Source organism: Heterodontus francisci, chromosome 7, assembly GCF_036365525.1.
Source record: "Heterodontus francisci isolate sHetFra1 chromosome 7, sHetFra1.hap1, whole genome shotgun sequence".
Classification (NCBI taxonomy): domain Eukaryota; kingdom Metazoa; phylum Chordata; class Chondrichthyes; order Heterodontiformes; family Heterodontidae; genus Heterodontus; species Heterodontus francisci.
Genome location: NC_090377.1, coordinates 76351346 through 76371161, shown reverse-complemented (window position 1 = coordinate 76371161; position 19816 = coordinate 76351346). Strand labels below are relative to the sequence as shown.

The 19816-nt window shown below is 42.5% G+C and overlaps 1 protein-coding gene across 5 annotated transcripts in view; it reads left to right on the top strand.

Annotated features, from left to right (window-relative positions):
• atf2 (activating transcription factor 2) overlaps positions 1-10778 on the top strand; it is a 149774-nt gene extending 138996 nt beyond the window's left edge. For 2 of the 5 annotated variants that reach the window (XM_068035454.1, XM_068035453.1), the window contains 2 exons: positions 1844-1975; positions 8476-10778. In XM_068035454.1, coding sequence (XP_067891555.1) covers positions 1844-1975; positions 8476-8714 — 371 coding nt within the window. In that variant the 3' untranslated portion in view covers positions 8715-10778. The remainder of the gene's footprint in view (positions 1-1843; positions 1976-8475) is intronic. The other 3 variants (XM_068035455.1, XM_068035457.1, XM_068035456.1) reach the window with 3 other exon arrangements.
• The last annotated feature ends 9038 nt before the right edge of the window (positions 10779-19816 follow it).

Here is a 19816-nt window from a genome sequence, read left to right as displayed (position 1 = left end):
AGGAATTTCCAAGCCCCTTGCCGGAAAGACCTTTTCTGCAAACCAGCAGACCGTGTTGGAACAAAGGAGCCAGTCCCTGCTTTCCCAATACACAGAAGACCTGGTTAGACCAGTTTAGTCACATGACAACTGGCAGTTGGAGTTTTTTGAATTTGAACTTGCCAGAGAGTTTTAAAACTCAGAAAGCTGTTTGCTCCTAGACTGAAAAGATCTCTCTCCTGTCTGCTCCCATCTCTTTCTCACGGAACTGAAGACCCTTTGAAGACACATGAACCCCAAGAGAGAAAAGTCTCCCACAGTGAACAAGGTTTGAGAAGAACACTGGGCCCCAAAGAAAAGCAAGACTACCTACAAAAGGACTACAGTGAGCTCGAAGCACAGTAACAAGAAACTCTTCTGATATTGCCTCAAACCTCTCTACTTTATTTTTTCTTCTGCTCTTTTCTGTCTCTATTTGCATGGGCGTATTGCGTATGCATGCTAGTGTGGTGCACAGCGTGTATCCGTAGGTGTTAACCGAGTTAGAGTTTGTTTTAATAAATTTCACTTTTCTTCTTTAAACCTAAGAAAACCTGGTGTGCTCATTTCTTTGCCTTATAATTGGAAAGCGGTGAACAAGGATTCACCAAGGGGGAGCTCAAAACTCAGTGTGTTTAAAAATTAAAACACTGTTACAATAAGACCAGGTGAAGGCTGAAAGAGACCCCTAGATACCTTTCTCACCTGGTCATAACAAATCCTTTCCTTTATTAACCGAGGTATGGAATATAAGAGCATGGAGGTTATGCTGGAATTGTATAAATCATTGGTTAGGCCACAACTTGAGTACTGTGTGCAGTTCTGGTCACCTCATTACAGAAAGGATATAATTGCACTAGAGAGGGTACAATGGAGATTTACGAGGATGTTGCTGGGACTGGAAAAATGCAGCTATGAGGAAAGATTGGATAGGCTGGTGTTGTTCTCCTTGGAACTGAGAAGGCTGAAGGGAGATCTGATTGAAATGTACAAAGTTTTGAGGGGCCTGGATAGAGTGAAGTTGAATGGCCTATTCACCTTAGCAGAAAGGTCAGTGACTAAAGGGCATAGATTTAATGTAATTGGTAGAAACATTAGAGGGGAGATGAGGAAATGCTTTTTTACCCAGAGGGTGGTGGGGGTCCGGAACTCACTGCCTGAAAGGGTAGTTGAGGCAGAAACCCTCAACTCGTTGAAAAGGAGTCTGGATATGCAGCTCAAGTGCCGTAATCTGCAGGGCTATGGACCAAATGCTGAAAGTTGGGATTAGAATGGGTGGAAAGTTTTTCGGCTGGCACACACACAATGGGCCAAGTGGCCTCTTTCTATGCCATAAACCTTCGATGACTCCATGAAACCTTTCGACCACCCCCCTCACTTGACTGTAACAGGTTAGTAAAGCGTACGGGATCCTGGTCTTCATAGAGTACAGGAACAAGGAAGTTATGATAAACCTGTATAAACCTATAAGTGACAGTGAATTTAATGGAGTGAGAAAGCTTTTTCGCTTTTGCATACACTGGTACAAGTGAGCCAGGGCCTGGACTAATAATCCAAAAAGGGGAATTTTATAGAGGCGATGGAGGTCTCGCCTGCCGGCTGGAGAGCTGGCGAGAGACCCGCATTGCCTCCTTTGGGGAAGGCCCACCGTATGACGAGCCAGTCAGGCAATTAACAGACCACCAGCGGGTGAAAGGTTATTGGGGGTAGGCAGGAATGTGGAGTTGAGGTTACAGTCAGATCATCCATGATCTTGTTGAATGGCGGAGCAGGCTCAAGGGGCTGAGTGGTCTACTCCTGCTCCTAATTCGTCTGTCCTTCCCAGGATCAGGACCCTGGAAGTGGGAAGCCCCGCCCGCCGAGACTCTTTTGCTTGGCAGTGCCACTGAGGATGCGATGGCTGTTGCTGAAAAACACCCATGGGGGACCCAGGATTGCAGAGCCACCCAGGCCAGAGGTAAGTAATGGCGGAAGTGGTTTCACGGGGTGGGGATTGGAGGGAAGGGATGTGTGTGGGGGTTTAGCAGCAGGGGCAGGAGGGTAACTCTCAGCAGGTTCCCCTCCCCCACTTCCCAATACCGGGTCCCTCAATCAGACACTAAGTGCCTTTGAACGAGGGACACCCACCCCCCCCCCCCCCCCCCCCACAGAGACCACAAGCAACCCCTCATGGGATGTATGTTGTGCGCTCCGCATGGTGACATTCCCGCCTGCCACAGGGATAATACCAGGGGTGGTGGGAAGAGGCCCTTAATTGGGCATTAATTGCCCCTTAAGGGCCTCAATTGGTGGTGGTGCGGGAAGGCCGTCCACGGGCCTTCCCCCCATGGACTTAATCGGAGTGGAGGCGGTAAGGTGGCGAGGTCCCCACCTGCCACATCTTGACCGGTTAAATGCCTTCCCCACCTCCAAACTCTCCACAGGGGAGAGCATAAAATATTGCCCAGAGAGTGAGCGTTCAAATCCTAGCATAGCAGTTTATGAATTAAAATTCAATTTTTAAAAAATCAATAAATTTAGAATAAAAAGCTGGTATCAGTAAAAGTGACCATGAAGCATAAACTCAACTGGTTCACTAATGTAAAATAAAAACATAAAATGCTGGAAATACTCACTAGGTCTGGCAACATCTGTGGAGAGAGAAACAGAATGAAAAATTAACAGATTTAACGTTTCAGGTCATCTGACGAAAGTTCATCGACCTAAAACTTTTTGTTTCTCTCTCCACTGCCAGACCTGCTGAGCATTCTCAGCATTTTATGTTTCTATTTCAGATTTCCAGTATCTGCAGTATTTTGCTTTTATTTGTGGTTCACTAGTGTTATTTATTGTCAAAATCGTTTGTACCCAATCTGGTCTATACAGCAATCCAGCCCCACATCATCGTGATTGACACTTAACTGTCTTCTGCCTAGTAAGACACCATGAGTTGTATCAAACCACTACAAAATGAACAAGAAGAGTAAAACTGGAGCGACCACTCAGCTGCAACCTAGTATCATATTAGGACACGACAAAGGCACACATTGACCAGTTGACCCTGCAAAGATCTCCTCACTAACATCTGAGGATTTGTGCCAAAATTGGGAGAACTGTCCTACAGACTAATCAAGCAACAGTCTGGCATAATCATATTCAGAATCATGCTTATCAGCCAATATCTCAGACTCCTCCAATACCATCCCTGAGTATGAATGTGGCACCAATGAACCACAGTAAAACTGAAGTCAGTGGAGATCTGGGGAAAATGCTCCAGTCACTGGAGTCATACCTAGCATGAAGGAAGAGATGGTTGTGGTTTTTGGAGGCCAATCATCTCAGTCGCAGAACATCGCTGCAGGAGTTCCTCAAGGTAGTGTCCTAGGCCCAACACCTACAGCTGCTTCATCAATGACCTTCCCACCATCAAGGTCAGAAATGGGGCGGTTTGCTGGTGATTGCACAGTGTTCAGTTCCATTCGAATTCCTCAGATAATGAAGCAGTTGTGCCCGCAAGACCTGAACAACATCTGGGCTTGCACTGATAAGTCGCAAGTAACATCTGCGCTGCATTAGTGCCAGGAAATGACCATCTCCATAACAAGAAAGTGGAACCAACTTCCCTTGACATTCAATGGCATTACCATTACTGAATCTTCTGCCATCAGCATCTTAGGATCCCAATTGACCAGAAACTCAACTGCACCAGCCACATAATTGCCGTGGCTACGAGAACAGAAGAGAGGCTGGGCCCTGAGCTTGCATCTTTCTCTAATTTTTCTCATATCTCCCCTCATGTTGTCTCCGAGCACACCTTGTCCATGCAACCCATCTCCTGCTCCCTCGTCCCTATTCCCACAAAACTGCTGACCATCCAACTTCCCTTCCTGGTTCCCATGTTAGCTGTTATTATTAACGTTTCCTCTCCTCTGATACTGTCCCCCTCTCCTTCAAATCGACCTCAAAAAACCAACCCTTGACCCCTCCATCCTTGCAAACTACCTCCATATCTCCAATCCCCCTTTCGTTTCCAAAGTCCTTGAACATGATGCCAGCTCCCAAATCCATGACCACCTCTCTCTGAACGCCATGTTTGAATTCCTCCAATCAGGTTTCTGCCCTTGCAACAGTACTGAAAAGGCTTTTATCAAAGTCACAATTGACATCCTATATATGACTATGGCAAAGGTAAGCTATATCCCCTCGTCCTTCTTTCCCCATCTGCAACCTTTTACATGGTTGACCACACTATCTTCCTCCAACACCTCTCCACTCATTTAGCTGAGTGGGGCTGCACACACCTAGTTCCATTCTCATCTATCTAATCGTTGCCAGAGTATCTCTTGCAATGGCTTCTCTTCCCACTCCTGCACCTTTTTCTCTGGTGTCTGCCAAACATTTATCCTTGGCTCACTCCTATTTCTCATCTACATGCTGCTCCTTAATGACATCATCGAAAACTCAGCAATTTCCACATGTATGCTAACAAAACCAAGCTCTGTTTCACCACCACCTCTCTCAATTTGTCCACTGTCTCCAACTTGTCAAATTACTGGTCCGCCACCAGTACTGAATGAGCAGAAATTTCCTCCGGCTAAATAGTGGGAAGACCGAAGCCATTGTCTTTGCGTCCCACCACAAACTCCATTTCCTAACCACTGACTCCTTCCCTCTCCCTGTCTGAGGCAGAACCAGACTGTTTGCAAACGTTAGCATCGTACTTGACCCCGAGATGAGAATTTTAATCACTCCATCATTGGTGGCTGTGCCTTCAGTTTCTAAGGCCCTGAGCTAAGGAATTCCCTCCGCCTCTCTAACTTTCTTTCCTTCTTTAAGACGCTGCTTAAAATCTACCTCTTTGACCAAGCTTTTGGTCACCTGCCCTAATATCTCTTAATGTGGCTCAGTGTCAAATTTTGTTTGATAACGCTCCTGTGAAGCGCCTTAGGATATTTTATTATGTTGAAGGTGCTATATAAGTACAAGTTGTTGACTGGTTCACCTCCTGACTTCTCAAAGCCTCTCCACCACCTACAAGTTATAAGTATGATGGAATATTCTCCACTTGTCTGGTTGCAACAGCACTTAAGAAGCTCGATAACATTCAGACAAAGCAGTCTGCTTTGTCAGCAGCCCATCCACTATCTTAAACATCATCTTCCTCCAGCATATCTTAGCTGCAGTGTAACCTATCTTCAGGATGCATTGCAGCAATTCGCCAAGGCTTCTTTGTTAGCTTCTCCCAAATCTGTGACCTCCACCACCTAGAAGGACAAGGGCAGCATGTGCATGGGAACACCATCACCTCCCAAGTTTCCCACCCTCTCGCACACCATTCCGACTTGATCATATATCGTCATCCCTCCGTGGCAGCTGGGTCAAAATCCCAAAACTCTGTACCTGCTACACAGTGGGAGTCTTTTTTTTTTCTTTTGGGCCTCCTTATCTCGAGAGACAATGGATACGCGCCTGGAGGTGGTCAGTGGTTTGTGAAGCAGCGCCTGGAGTGGCTATAAAGGCCAATTCTAGAGTGACGGGCTCTTCCACAGGTGCTGCAGAGAAATTTGTTTGTCGGGGCTGTTGCACAGTTGGCTCTCCCCTTGCGCCTCTGTCTTTTTTCCTGCCAACTACTAAGTCTCTTCGACTCGCCACGTTTTAGCCCCGTCTTTATGGCTGCCCGCCAGCTCTGGCGAACGCTGGCAACTGACTCCCACAACTTGTGATCAATGTCACAGGATTTCATGTCGCGTTTGCAAACGTCTTTAAAGCGGAGACGTGGACGGCCGGTGGGTCTGATACCAGTGGCGAGCTCGCTGTACAATGTGTCTTTGGGGATCCTGCCATCTTCCATGCGGCCCACATGGCCAAGCCATCTCAAGCGCCGCTGACTCAGTAGTGTGTACAAGCTGGGGAGTACTTTCACCATATGTACTGCAGCGGACCAAGAAGAAGAATCAAACCACCTTATCATGGGCAACTAGGGATGGGCAAAAATGCTAACCTTTCTAGCAATACTCATCCCCAGAATGAATATAAAAAGGAATTACAAATGGCAGTGCCAAGTTAATCATCTCAAGACAAGCCATATTCCTTGACCTTTGAAAAACATTTTCAACCACAACAGGATTGAAATTTCCGTTTTGCCACAGAAAGATGTGTATAAATGTAATCTGATCTTGTTTGATTTCATTAATACATATTTGTGGTAAACATATGTGTAATGAAAAATTCAAAACTAAAAATAGGGAACCGAAAAGTTCTTTTATTCCACCGAGGGTTGATTCAAAAAGCAACAAAATGAGAAAGCGGTCCATGTATCTCGATTTTATGCATAAATTTTATTAGGTCTGGAGCATAACTCCGAGTCCTTTGATCTGCAATCATTTGAGTGCTTTGTGGATTTACACTGTAGCCTGAAGGTACATTATACAAGAAAACTGCAGACCTTTGCTATTGACAGTGATTGCTATGGAGATTAGTCAGTCATAGCTACAACCTGACAGCTCTGCATGTGTTTTCTTATTGATGCGGATAGTGCCTTGCACTGGCATGCATACTGTGCACATATTTTTCCTTAAATCTAAACTCTGTCTTCCTGATGGGCAGCATAATGTTCAGACTTCAACTCCAAAGACTGAAATGTTCAAAATATATATACATATATATATATATATATATACAAAAAATATATATTTTACTTTCATCTTCAGATATTTGCCAAACTGCAATAGCAATGACGACAATGTAAAACCATAAAAATATATAGAGACTGGATTTAACTGAATTATGGGTTCATTACATGTTTATGCCTATGCATTATGCTGTAATCACCTACAGTGTGAATAATATTAGGTTCCAAATTATAAAAAACACATTAGGGTGCCTTAGATATATTCTTTAACCATCATAAATTCAAAACTTTCAGATTTTTATTTGAATATTTGATGTATTGCAAAACATTATCCGGAAGACATTTTTATTAATCTGCTTTTTGGCTTGCATTAAGCACTTTTGGTTTTCATGAAAATATTAATTTAGCTTACAAGAGAAGCGTGTCATTAGTTGAATTATGAGTCAGATATGGTATAGGATTTTAGTTTTAAATCTGGATCCAATTAATTCTCTACAACTGTAGAACAGCTGGTGGCATTTAGACTCTAAACAGTGCTTATTCTCCTGTGTGTGCATCATTAGAATCAGGTACAGTAATCATCCATCGCTGCAAGTAGTTGGCAGGTGAGCCTCAGATGAAGAAATCTATGCCATAAATAAAAGGTTTTCAGTACTTTATTCATGTACTGATGATCCTCGATTTGAATATAATTTTCTTGTCAAAGCAAGTTTTCTTTCATTTAAAAAAAATCAATAAACTTTTTGCATTTGAGGTCCCCTACACCATGCACCCACCTTCGTTTGGTAATTTGGATAGTCCTTCTTTCTGACTTGTCTACAACTTGCTGCTAACGACCTATAGTTATATCCTCCATCTCCAGTGGAATGCCACATGTGAACCAATTGGGAACTGACTAAATGTTTCCTAATTTAATCGGGTAGATTCAAGTGACAAGCAACTGTTCTATTTAGGAAGTGAGCTTTACCGCTTAAATTACATTGCTACCCTGAGGCAGCATTTCAAAGATCTCTCAGATGTAATGGCATAGTGTGCTGTGTTGTTTATCACATTAAACACAGGAAACCTACTATGCCCTCTGATATGAAGGACACTTTTCTTTGCTTAACAGAGGACAGCAGAAAGGTGGCATTTCATTTGTTGCCAGATTTTCGGTATAGTTTCACTTTTCTATAAGAAATAGGAGCAGGAGTAGGCCATTTGGCCCCTCGAGCCTGCTCTGCAAAGTATTAAGTTGGAAGGACAATTTAGCTTATGTGTTGTCACTAATGTCATAAGTATAATACTACAATAAGACAGCAGTGGTCAAAACTAAATAATGTTAGTCCTGAAATAAATGCTGAAATACTTCTCATGTTGATTATTTGAATATTTGTTTAGGCAACTGTTTCATTCAATGTGCTATTTTAATATTTATGTTTTGAGTATAGCAATAAATGTGCTGCACAAATCAGACTGGATTTTGTGCTGGAGCCAAGTCTCTCGTCGTGGGTCCTCTGTGGGCCACAAATTACCCACGAAGGAAGGACTCCCCCCCCCCCACCCCCCACACTCCAATCCCGCAGGGAGGGTGCCTAGTTTTACAAGGGCCTCAATTGGCCTCTGGGCGGGAAGGCCGTCATTAGCCTATGATGGGGCACCCCACCGCCAGCCCCCCCACCCCGCAACCCACTTGTGGCAATACTTCGTGGCAATAAAATTACAATTTTTTAAGTTACAGATGAAAATCCCTATTTATAATTAGTGTTGCAAAGTACAGAAACAGTGCAAACTATTTACTGTCAGTTTTAATACAAACAGTTCTTTCATACGTTTCTACATAACTAAGTCTCCAATTTGTTTTCTAGCAGATGCAGAAAAGGATGAGAATTCTATAGACAGCCCACTACCTAGCAGCCCCCAAACCCAAGTCATCCAACACAGTTCCATCAGCACCTCAAATGGCATAAGTTCAACGGCTATGGCAGAGGTTGTTGCTACTTCAGTCCTTACCCAGATGGCAGACCAGAGTTCGGAGATGAACCCACCTGTCCAGTCTCATGTTGCCGTTGCTCCTTCGTCTCAGTCTCAACCTTCAGGAAGTTGATTCGATAATATTTGCATTTCAGAAATTCACAGATATTGTTTCAACAGTGACTGTCAAATGGAAGTTTGGGAACTGGGAGGACCAAATCTCCAAAAACAAATTCTATACTCCAAATTTAGTTGCTTTTATTAGTTGTATTTCAGATGTGACTAAAGCAGTGTAAACAAATTGAACACTTAACTTCAGCCTTGAAAACAGATCTTTTAGCCATTGCTCTTTGGTCCACAATGCATTTGGTATTTTCTACTTTCTGCAACTAAAACAATATTTAAGTTGTATTTTCTGTCTGTCCTTATGGCTGTGGAGTAGGGACAAAAGAGTTTTTGTGAACAGTGGAATGACTTTAAAAGGTGACTCTCCTGAGACTGTGAAAGAACTATCAAATTGTATTCATACCGAAGCTCCACATGGGCTAACTTGACCTGTGCTACTGTTCACCTGGTCATGACCGGCTATCCAGAGATGCAAGAAAAATCCAGCCTCCAATTTGTGACGGGCAGACTTAACCTTGGAGCAAGTGAAATTTCCAATGTTTCTCTTCAAATGGATGTTTTTAATTCTAAAGTAAAATGCTAACAAACATATTAAGTAGTTCAACAAAATCTATTTCCCATCTAAATGAGTAATTATTATTTTATAAATTTTTGACCCTGAACTCGCACTGAGATTTTGTTTTCAGATCGAACACTACATTTATTCTCTTTGCCTTTTCTAATTTGCACATTGTGATGGGAATGAATGATTGAAAGAATGTTCATTATTGTTAGTAATTTTGTTTTATTATTCTTCTGTTATGTCATTTTTAATAAGGTGTAGTCATTGCATTTAGTAATTTTCTCTTATCTTTTTCCTGAAAAGCTTAGAAACTATGTTGGGTATCATGATGAATGACGCATATAGCAGTGGTCTATGGTTTAGACCAACAGTTCTGTGAATGTTGCCGTTAAATGTCACACTGACTTTTGGTGGAATCCTATTTAAAATGATTGTGTATACAAATAATTAATATTGATGATTAACATTCCATGTGCAGTTTGATTGTTACTGATGAGATTGATTGTATATTACCTTATTTCTCATCAAAACTTTTGTGAAATAATTGATTTTACTAAATGTGCCATCAACACTGTAGTGACTTCTTGCTCATACTCAGAGATATAGTTTGAAACAGGAGAAGCAGAAAAAAACTACTAGAATCTTAGGCATTGACATCACAGATATAAAGAAAATAAAAGGTGGAAGAAAGATGTATTCCGACAACAGAACATCACGAGTTCAAAGATGTCTTCATACGTGTAAATATGTCTACAGATATGTGCACATTGTGCTGCCACAAGGAATTGTGTGTAGCAAAATTAACAGGACATGGAATGGTCAGGTCAGCTTTACAGGTCTTCTAGTTTATAATTGTGTAATTTGCCAGGTTAGAAACTAGGAACTGAGACGGGATGTTTGATAGAATTGCTTGGGACTTTTGAAGGAAACTTCTCAACATGTAGTGGTTGATTAAAACTTTGTGATAGATATCAGTTACACTATTCAACAGAATCAATTTCATAACCCTTTTGCAGACTGTATCTGTAGACAAAAGTTGTGTCTTTATCTTCCTGATTGCAAGCTTCCATTTCTAGAGGTAGCTTGAGGTGTTTTCTTCCTCTTTGTGCAATTTGCATGAATAAGTTCTCTGAGAGAATAAATAATTTATCTAAGAAGAACATGTCAATAAACTGTTTTTAAGTGTGTAAAAGGATAACATTTTTATTTCAAAATGCCAGCTGTATGTTTAAGTGGTTTTTGAAAATATTGGGTTTACATGCTCTTAGTACTAGTGCTGCCACCTGCCAAAAACTACTTGTATAGCAGAATTTAACCTTCCATGCTCTGAAATTCAAGCTTTATTGTTATGTTGGATTACAGATTAATGATGCAAAACATTTCAGCACTTAAAATTGCACTGGCCCTTTTCTTGGCTTTCTAAAAGCTGATATTTAATTTGATTTTCCTTTTAATTTACATAGGATAGCCATAATCTTATTGATAAACAGAATTTGAAATCAGCCATTGTGCACCGAGGTTGTTGGTTGAAAGTGACTGTGGTTGTAGTTTGGATCATTTTAATTATTAAACAACTGCAGGACAATGTAAATAACGTTAATCTTCTCTGAAGAAAATCTGTTACACTTTAAAATATGGGTGTCCTCTTGAAACTATATTCTGTTCCATGTTGTGTTCAACACAATTCATTTTTTAACAATCTATAATTATCCATCCTTCTGTCTGTGCATAATATAATGATGAATATAAAAAGTCACTTTTTTATCTCCAGAAGTTTGAGATTGATTTGGAAATTTAAATCATCTTTCCTGAGTAAAAAAAAATTATATTAGTGCATCATTAGTTTTATAGTACTTTAAAATAAAACCAAAAAAACCAAAGAGAAGTGCAGTGGTAAAACTCCCAATGTACTTCAACTGTTTAAAAGTTGCAGTTTTAAACAGCTGGTCTGAAAAGAAATGTGATTCAGTGTTCTTTACTGTATTTTTACCCCATTAGTTTGCTTCTGCTGCTCTCTGCCAACATGCTTCCAGCTGTTTTATGGTCCATTGTCTACCTTAACTACTCTGCAGCCGTTAACATGCTCAACCACATCATTCTTCTCCAACGTGTCTTCTCCATTGTGCAATTGAGTGTGGCTGTCTAGCTTTATTCCACTCTTACCTATCAAACTATAGTCAAACTATCGCCAGCAATGGCTTCTTGTCCCACCCTCACAGTGTTATCTCTGGATAGGCCCATGGATATGTCCTTGGCCCCCCTCCTCTTTCTAATCTACATGCTGTCCCTCGGTGACATCATCCACAGTCTTAAAGTCACCTTCCACATCTATGCTAACGACAGCTAGCATTACCTCTGCACCACCTCCTTTGGCATCTCCACTGTCTGTTAACAAACTACTTGTCTGATGTTCAGTCTTGAATGAGATACAATCACCTACTGCTAAACATTGTTAAGACTGAAGCCATCGTCTTCAGCCATGCCATGAACTCCATGCCTATGCTGCCCCAGTCGTTGTCTCAGGTTGAACAAGTCTGTTCACAAACCTTGACGTCCAATTCAATCGTGAACTGAATTTAAACCACAAAGACCACCTAATTGCATCTCCGTAACATCATCCTCTTGATTCCTGCCTCAGCCTATATGCTGGTAAACTCTCATTCGTGCCTTTGTCACAATATCTCTTTTTATGGCTTGGTGTCGATTTTTGTTTGATTATGCTTCTATGAAGTGCCTTGGGGCATTATCAATGTTAAAGCTGCTATATAATGCAAGTAATTGATGTTTTGTCACCTCCTGTCTCGACTATTCCAATTCTCGTCTGGCCACTTCGCAACTTCCACCCTCCATAAACTTTCATTCTTCCAAAACTCTGCTGCCAATATCATCTCTTCCTCACTAACCTATAAGGCCCCAGTCCTATTTAAAATTCTTATCTTTGTTTTTAAAATCTTCAGGGCCTCGCTGATGTTCCGACCCCATCTCCTTTCCATCCACAAAACCACCTACTCCACCTCCTTACTATATCACCCATCTCCACCCCTCTCGCAAAAGGGTCCTCAGGTAAATTAAGGGATTTGAGAGGGCTATAGGAGTTGTGGCGGGGTGGGGGTGCAGGGGCAAATGGACAGATGGACCAATTAGAGTTCCTGTGGAGACAGGGGAGCATTCCTCCTCTTGGCTCTACAGGACGTTGTTTGTTAAAAAATTGTATTTTAAAACATTTATTTTTGGTCTGCGCTGAGGGCTGCTTGAGTGCACAAAGTGTGAAGTTGGGAGTTTGGTGAGTGAGGGGATCTTAAGGGTTAATCTCTCTCTAAAGTCTAGTTTTAGTTTACATTTAGCAATTAACTAAAATTACTGTTTAAGTTAAGAGGCAAGTTAAGTTTCTTCCAGACTTAAACAGGGATAAATAAGCTGTCTGAGAGCAGCTGTAGCTAGGTAGCTAGGCTTAAACTGATTTCTGAACTCTAGCAGAGCTGACTCATCATTGTTTTTCAGAGAGTATAAATACAGTGGTCTATGAGTGCTGCTTGTCTGCACTGAGTGCTGCTCGAGTGCAGAGTGTGAAGTCGGGAGTTTGGTGAGTGAGGGACTTTATTGATGAGGGGAACTATAAATTAATTCAGAAAATAAATTTAATTGACACAATAATGATGGCAGGACAGGTGATGTGTCACAGCTGCAGCATATGGGAGCTCCTGGATGCCACTACAATCCAAGGCAACCACATTTGTAGTAAGTGTCTGCAGTTTGAGGAGCTTCAGCACAGAGTTAATGAGCTGGAAACCAAGCTGCAGACATTGTGATGCATTAGGGAGGGGGAAAGTTACCTGGACACTTTGTTTCAGAAGGCAGTCACACCTCTTAGGATAGGGTCATCTGATTTGGTCAGTGGTTAAGGACAGGAAGGTGTGACTGCAAGTCAGGCAGGTAAGGGGATCGAGAAGGTGAGAGTGGAGGAGCCTCAGCCCTTGCAATTGAGCAACAAGTTTGAGGTTCTTGCAGCTTGCATGGACAAGAGTGAGGGCTGTAGTGTGGATGAGCAGACTGAGCATGGAACTATGGTATAGGAAACCATTCAAGTTGGGGGAGTTAAAAGGAATGTAGTGGTAGTAGGGGACAATATAGTCAGGGGGATAGATACTGTTCTCTGCAGCCGAGAACGAGAATCCAGAAGGCTGTGTTGCCTGCCCAGTGCCAGGGTTCGAGACATCTGCCCGGGGCTGGAAGGGAACTTGCAGAGGAAGGAGGAGGATCCAGTTGTCACGGTCCATGTAGGTACCATTGACATAAATAGGGCAAAGAAAGACATTCTGCATAGGGAGTATGAGGAGCTAGGCACTAAATTAAAAGCAGACTCTGAAAGGTAATAATCTCTGGATTACCTGAACCACATGCAAATTGGCGTAGGGTAAATAAGATTAGAGAGATGAATGTGTGGCTCAGAGATTGGTGTGGGAGAAGTGGGTTCCGGTTCGTGAGGCACTGGCACCAGTACTGGAGAAAGTGAGAGCTGTACCATTGGGATGGTCTCCAGCTGAACCATGCTTGGGATCAGTGTTCTGGCGAGTCGTATAACTAGGGCGGTAGAGAGGGCTTTAAACTAAAGAGTGGGGGAGAGGGATCAAGTAAGGGAAGATGTGATAATTTAGAGAGACAGGAGAAGGCAAGAGAGCAAGGTAGCAATAAGGGAATTGATAATCTGAGTGTGGCAGAAAGGGAAGATTGGTGGGGAGCAAAACTGGTAACAGAAAGTAGAAAAGTAATAAGCGAAATTCAAAGATCGACGAAGCAAAGGCAAGCATCAAATGGGATCAGAATGTGGAATAATGGCAAAAAGACAAAGTCAACCGCTTTATCTGAATGCATGCAGCATTTGCAACAAGATAGTTGATTTGAATGCACAAATAGAAGTAAATGGGTATGATTTAATTGCCGTTACAGAGACTGGGAACTGAATATTCAAGGATATTTGTCATTTCAGAAGGATAGGCAAAAAGGAAAAGGAGGTGGGGTAGCGCTCAATAAGGGACGAGATCAGTACATTAGTGAGAGAGGATCTTAGATCAAAGGATCAAGATGTAGTATCAATTTAGGTGGAACTACGAAACAGCAAAGGGGCAGCAAACATTAGTGGGAGTTGTTTATAGACCATCAAACTGTAGTGGTAATGTTGAAAGCGGTATAAATCAGGAAATTAGCAGTGCTTGTAACATGAGTAATATAATAATAATGGGCAAATTCAATTTACATGTAGACTATGTAAACCTAATCAGCACTAATGCTGTGGAGGATGAATTCCTGGAGTGTGTATGAGATGGGTTTCTGGAGCAGTATGTTGAAGAATTAACTAGGGATCGGGCAATTTTAGATTTAGTATTATGTAATGGGCTAATGAATAACCTTGCTGTGAAAGAGCCTTTGAGAAATAGTGACCATAATGTGATAAAAGTTTACATTAAGTTAGAAAGTGATATAGTTCATGCTGAAACTAGAGTCTTAAATCTGAACAAAGGAAACTATGAAGGTATGAGGAACAAGTTGGCAATGGTGGATTGGAAAAATGCACTAAAAGATTTGACAGACAGGCAATGGCTAGTTACTTTATTCGTTTGTGGGATGTGGGCATTGCTGGCTAGGCGAGCATTTATTGTCCATCCCTAATTGCCCTTGAGAAGGTGATGGTGATCTGCCTTCTTGAATCGCTGCAGTCCTTGGAATGTAGATACACCAACAGTGCTGTAGGGAAGGGAGTTCCAGGATCTTGACCCAGCAACAGTGATGGAACGGCGATACAGTTTTAAGATTGGATGGTGTGTGGCTTGGTGGGGAACTTGCAGATAGTGGTGTTCCCATGCATCTGCTGCTCTTGTCCTTCAAAGTGGTAGAGGTCGCGGGTTTGGAAGGTGCTGTCAAAGGAGCTTTGGTGAGTTGCTGCAGTGAAATTTGTAAACGGTACACACTGCTGTCACTGTGCGTCAGCGGTGAAGGGCGTGAATTTTGAAGATGGTGGATGGGGTGCCAATCAAGCGGGCTGCTTTGTTCTGGATGGTATCGAGCCTCTTGCGTATTGTTGGAGCTGCACCCATCCAGGCAAGTGAAGAATATTCCAACATTTGTAGATGGTGGACAGACACTGGGGGGACAGGAGGTGAGTTACTCACTGCAGAATTCCTAGTCTCTGACCTGCTTTTGTAGCCATAACATTTATGTGGCTGGTCCGGTTCAGTTTCTGGTCAATGGTAACCCCCAGGATGTTAATAGTGGGGGGTTCAGCATTAGTAATACCATTTCACATCAAGGGGAGATTGTTAGATTCTCTCTTGTTTGAGGTGGTCATTGCCTGGCACTTGTGTGGCGCAAATGTTACTTGCCACTGATCAGCCCAAGCCTGGATGATGTCCAGGTCTTGCTGCATATGGACACAGACTGCTTCAATATCTGAGGAGTCGTGAATGGTGCTGAACATTGTGCAATCATCAGTGAACCTCCCCACATCAGATCATAAGATAGAGGGATGGTAATTTATGAAGCAGCTGAAGGTGGTTGGGCCTAGGAACTACAGTGATGTCCTGGGACTGCAGTGATTGACATCCAACAACCACAACCATCTTCCTTTGTGCTAGGTATCACTGCAACCAATGGACAGTTTTCCCCCTAATTTCCATTGATTCCGGTTTTGCTAGGGCTCCTTGATGCCATACTCGGTCAAATGATCTCTTAATGTCAAGAGCAGTCACTCTCACCTCCCCTCTTGAGTTCAGCTCTTTAGTCCATGTTTGAACCAAGGCTGTAACGAGGTTAGGAGCTGAGTGGCCATGGCAGAACCCAAACTGAGCATTAGTGAGCAGGTTGTTGCTGAGCAAGTTTCACTTGATAGCACTGTTGACCACCCCTTCCATTACTTTGCTGATGATCGGGATGGCTGGGTTGGATTGAACCTGCTTTTTGTGGACAGGACATACCTGGGCAATTTTCCATGTCAGTGTTGTAGCTGTAATAGAACAGCTTGGCTCGGGGCATGGCTAGTTCTAGAGCACAAGTCTTCAGTAGAAGTAGTATACATGGTCTATAACAAATATACATTCCTCTAAGACACAAAACCCATCAGGAAAGATGAATCAGCCGTGGCTAACAAAGGAAGTTAAAGATTGCATTAGATCAAAAGAAGTGGCTAATAAGGTTGCCAGAAAAAGTGGTAAGCCTGAGGATTGGGAGCATTTTAGAATCCAGCCAAGGATGACCAAGAAACTGATCAAGAAAAGAAAAAAGAGAATGTGATTGCTAGTTTGCGAGAAACATAAAGGCAGACTGTAAGAGCTTCTTCAGTATGTGAAAACGAAAAGATTAGCAAGGACAAACATGGGTCCATTACAGGCGAAGACAGGAGAATTTATAGTGGAGAATAGGGAAATGGTGGAGAAACTAAACAATTACTTTGTGTCTGTCTTCACAGAGGAAGATACAGAAAATCTCCCAGAAATACTAGGGAACCAAGGGACTTGTGAAAATGAGGAACTGAAAGAAATTAGTATTAATAAAGAGGTAGTACTCTTAAAAAAAAAATTAACTGGGTTGAAGGTTGATAAATCCCTGAAAATAGAGACATGTTGTCAAAGCTTTTCGTCTTGCACTCATCAGGACAATTCTTAAGAATACCAATGTAAAGGAAAACAACTTTATACTGTATGAGAAGAGAGTGCTGATTGATTGGCTTTGTCCTGAGGAATGAACCAGCGAATGCCTGTCACTTGTTTAGCTGAAACAGTCACAATGTGTATACATGTTATTTTCTGTCTGCAAAGAATAGGGCCCTGTGTATTAATATATGTAACTTCCAGTACGTGCAAATGCTCCACACTGTGAGCCCTACTGACAATCTTAAATTGGTTGTCAGCGTAATTGTTAGCACACTGTGGATTATTTAGCAAATGTTGTCCAATCGTGGAATCACACATAATGTTGAACACTGTGTTTTGAGTTTTGCAAGCACGCACTGGTTGGGTAAGGCCTGTACCTTGCCCATTGCGAACAGTGGAAGGGGCATTTTGTTTGATACGATCTGCCAGTCTTTGGGACGTATGGCCTATATACCTAGCATCACAGTGACATTAGATTAGATTAGATATACAGCACTGAAACAGGCCCTTCGGCCCACCGAGTCTGTGCCGAACATCAACCACCCATTTTATACTAATCCTACACTGATCCCATATTCCTACCAAACATCCCCACCTGTCCCTATATTTCCCTACCACCTACCCATACTAGTGACAATTTATAATGGCCAATTTACCTATCAACCTGCAAGTCTTTTGGCTTGTGGGAGGAAACCGGAGCACCCGGAGAAAACCCACGCAGACACAGGGAGAACTTGCAAACTCCACACAGGCAGTACCCAGAATCGAACCCGGGTCCCTGGAGCTGTGAGGCTGCGGTGCTAACCACTGCACCACATTACTCATTTATGTGATCAGCAGGACGTTGTTATGGCTTGACGGCAGCCTCTTGTTAGTGCCAAACACCACATGTTCGACAACATGTCTCTAATGTCAGCAATACTCAAGTTCTGTACTACAAATGACTAGTTGATAAATCCCCTGGACCAGATGAGCTACATCCCAAAGTGTTAAAGGAGGTGGCTAGAGAGATAATGGATGCATTGGTGGTTTCTTTAAAAATTCTATAGATTCTGGGAACGGTTCCTGCAGACTGGAAAGTAGCAAATGTAACCCCATTATTTAAGAAGGGAGGGAGAGAGAAAATGGGAAACTACAGACCTGTTAGTTTTATGTCAATAGTAGGGAAAATGTTAGAATCTATTATAAAGGATGTAATAACTAGACACTTAGAAAATAATTATATGATTCGGCTGAGCCAACATGGATTTATGAAGGGGAAATCATGTTTGACAAACCTGTTGGAGTTTCTTTGAGGATGTTACTTGTAGCATAGATAAGGGAGAGCCAGTGGATGTGGTGTATTTGGATTTTTCATAAGCCTTTTGATAAGGTCCCTCACAGGAGGTTACAAACAAAATTAGAGCAGATGGGATGGGGGTAATATACTGGTATGGATTGAGAATTGGTTAACAAACAAACAGAGTAGGAATAAATGGGTCATTCTCAAGATAGCAGGCTGTTACTAGTAGGGTACCACAAGGTAAAGGCCAGCTCGGGTCTGCAAACGAAACCCGACCTGGCCCGGCCCGAGTCCTTCCATTTTTTCCTGCGCCCGACCCGACCCAACCATCAGTTAAACTATCTTCCATTTTTCACTTTGTTGCTGATCTGCACAAGCTTAAAATAACTAACAAAATCACCTTTCTAGTCTAAAAATTACATTAACATTGGAGCCACTTACCTGAAGTCGTGATAGAGCATGGCTGGGCTGACCTGACCCGAGTCCGAATGCCGGCCTGAACCCGACACATGTTTTCGGGTCCCATCTGGTTCAGATCAGATAGCTGGCCTTTACCACAAGGATCAGTGCTGGAGCCACAGCTGTTCACAATCTTTATAAATGATTTGGATGTGGGGACCAAATGTAATATTTCCAAATCTGCTAATGACACAAAACTAGGTGGGAACGTACGTTGTGAGCAGGATGGAAGGAGGCTTCAAGGGGACTTGGACAAGCTAAGTGAGTGGGCAAGAACATGACAGATGGAATATAATGTGAATAAGTGAGAAGTTATCCACTTTGGTAGAAAAAAACAGAAAGGCAGAGTATTTCTTAAATAGTGAGAGGTTTGGAAGTGTGGATGTCCAAAGGAACTTGGGTATCCTTGTTTATGAGTCACTAAAAGCTAGTATGCAGGTGCAGCAAGCTATTAGGAAGGCAAATGGTATGTTGGCCTTCATCACAAGGGGATTTGAGTACGGGAGTAAACAAGTCTTGTTGCAATTGTATAGTCTTGGTGAGTCCACACCTGAAGTATTACAGAGTCATAGAGTTATACAGCACAGAAACAGACCCTTCAGCCCATCGTGTCCATGCTGGCCATCAAGCACCTATCTATTCTAATCCCATTTTCCAGCACTTGGCCCGTAGCCTTGTATGCTATGGCATTTCAAGTTCTCATCTAAATACTTATTAAATGTTGTGAGGGTTCCTGCCTCTACCACCCCTTCAGGCAGTGTGTCCCAGATTCCAACCACCCTCTGGGTGAAAAAAAATTTCCTCAAATCCCCTCTAAACCTCCTGCCCCTTACCTTAGATCTGTGCCCCCTGGTTATTGATACCTCCACGAAGGGAAAAAGTTTCTTCCTATCTACCCTATCTATGCCCCTCATAATTTTGCATACCTCAATCAGGCCCCCCCTCAGCTGTCTCTGCTCTAAGGAAAACAACCCTAGCCTATCCAGTCTCTCTTCATAGCTGCAATGCTCCAGCCCAGGCAACATCCTGGTGAATCTCCTCTGCACCCTCTCCAGTGCAATCACATCCTTCCTATAGTGTGGCGACCAGAACTGTCCGCAGTACTCCAGCTGTGGCCTAACTAGCGTTTTGTACAGCTCCATCATAACCTCCCTGCTCTTAGA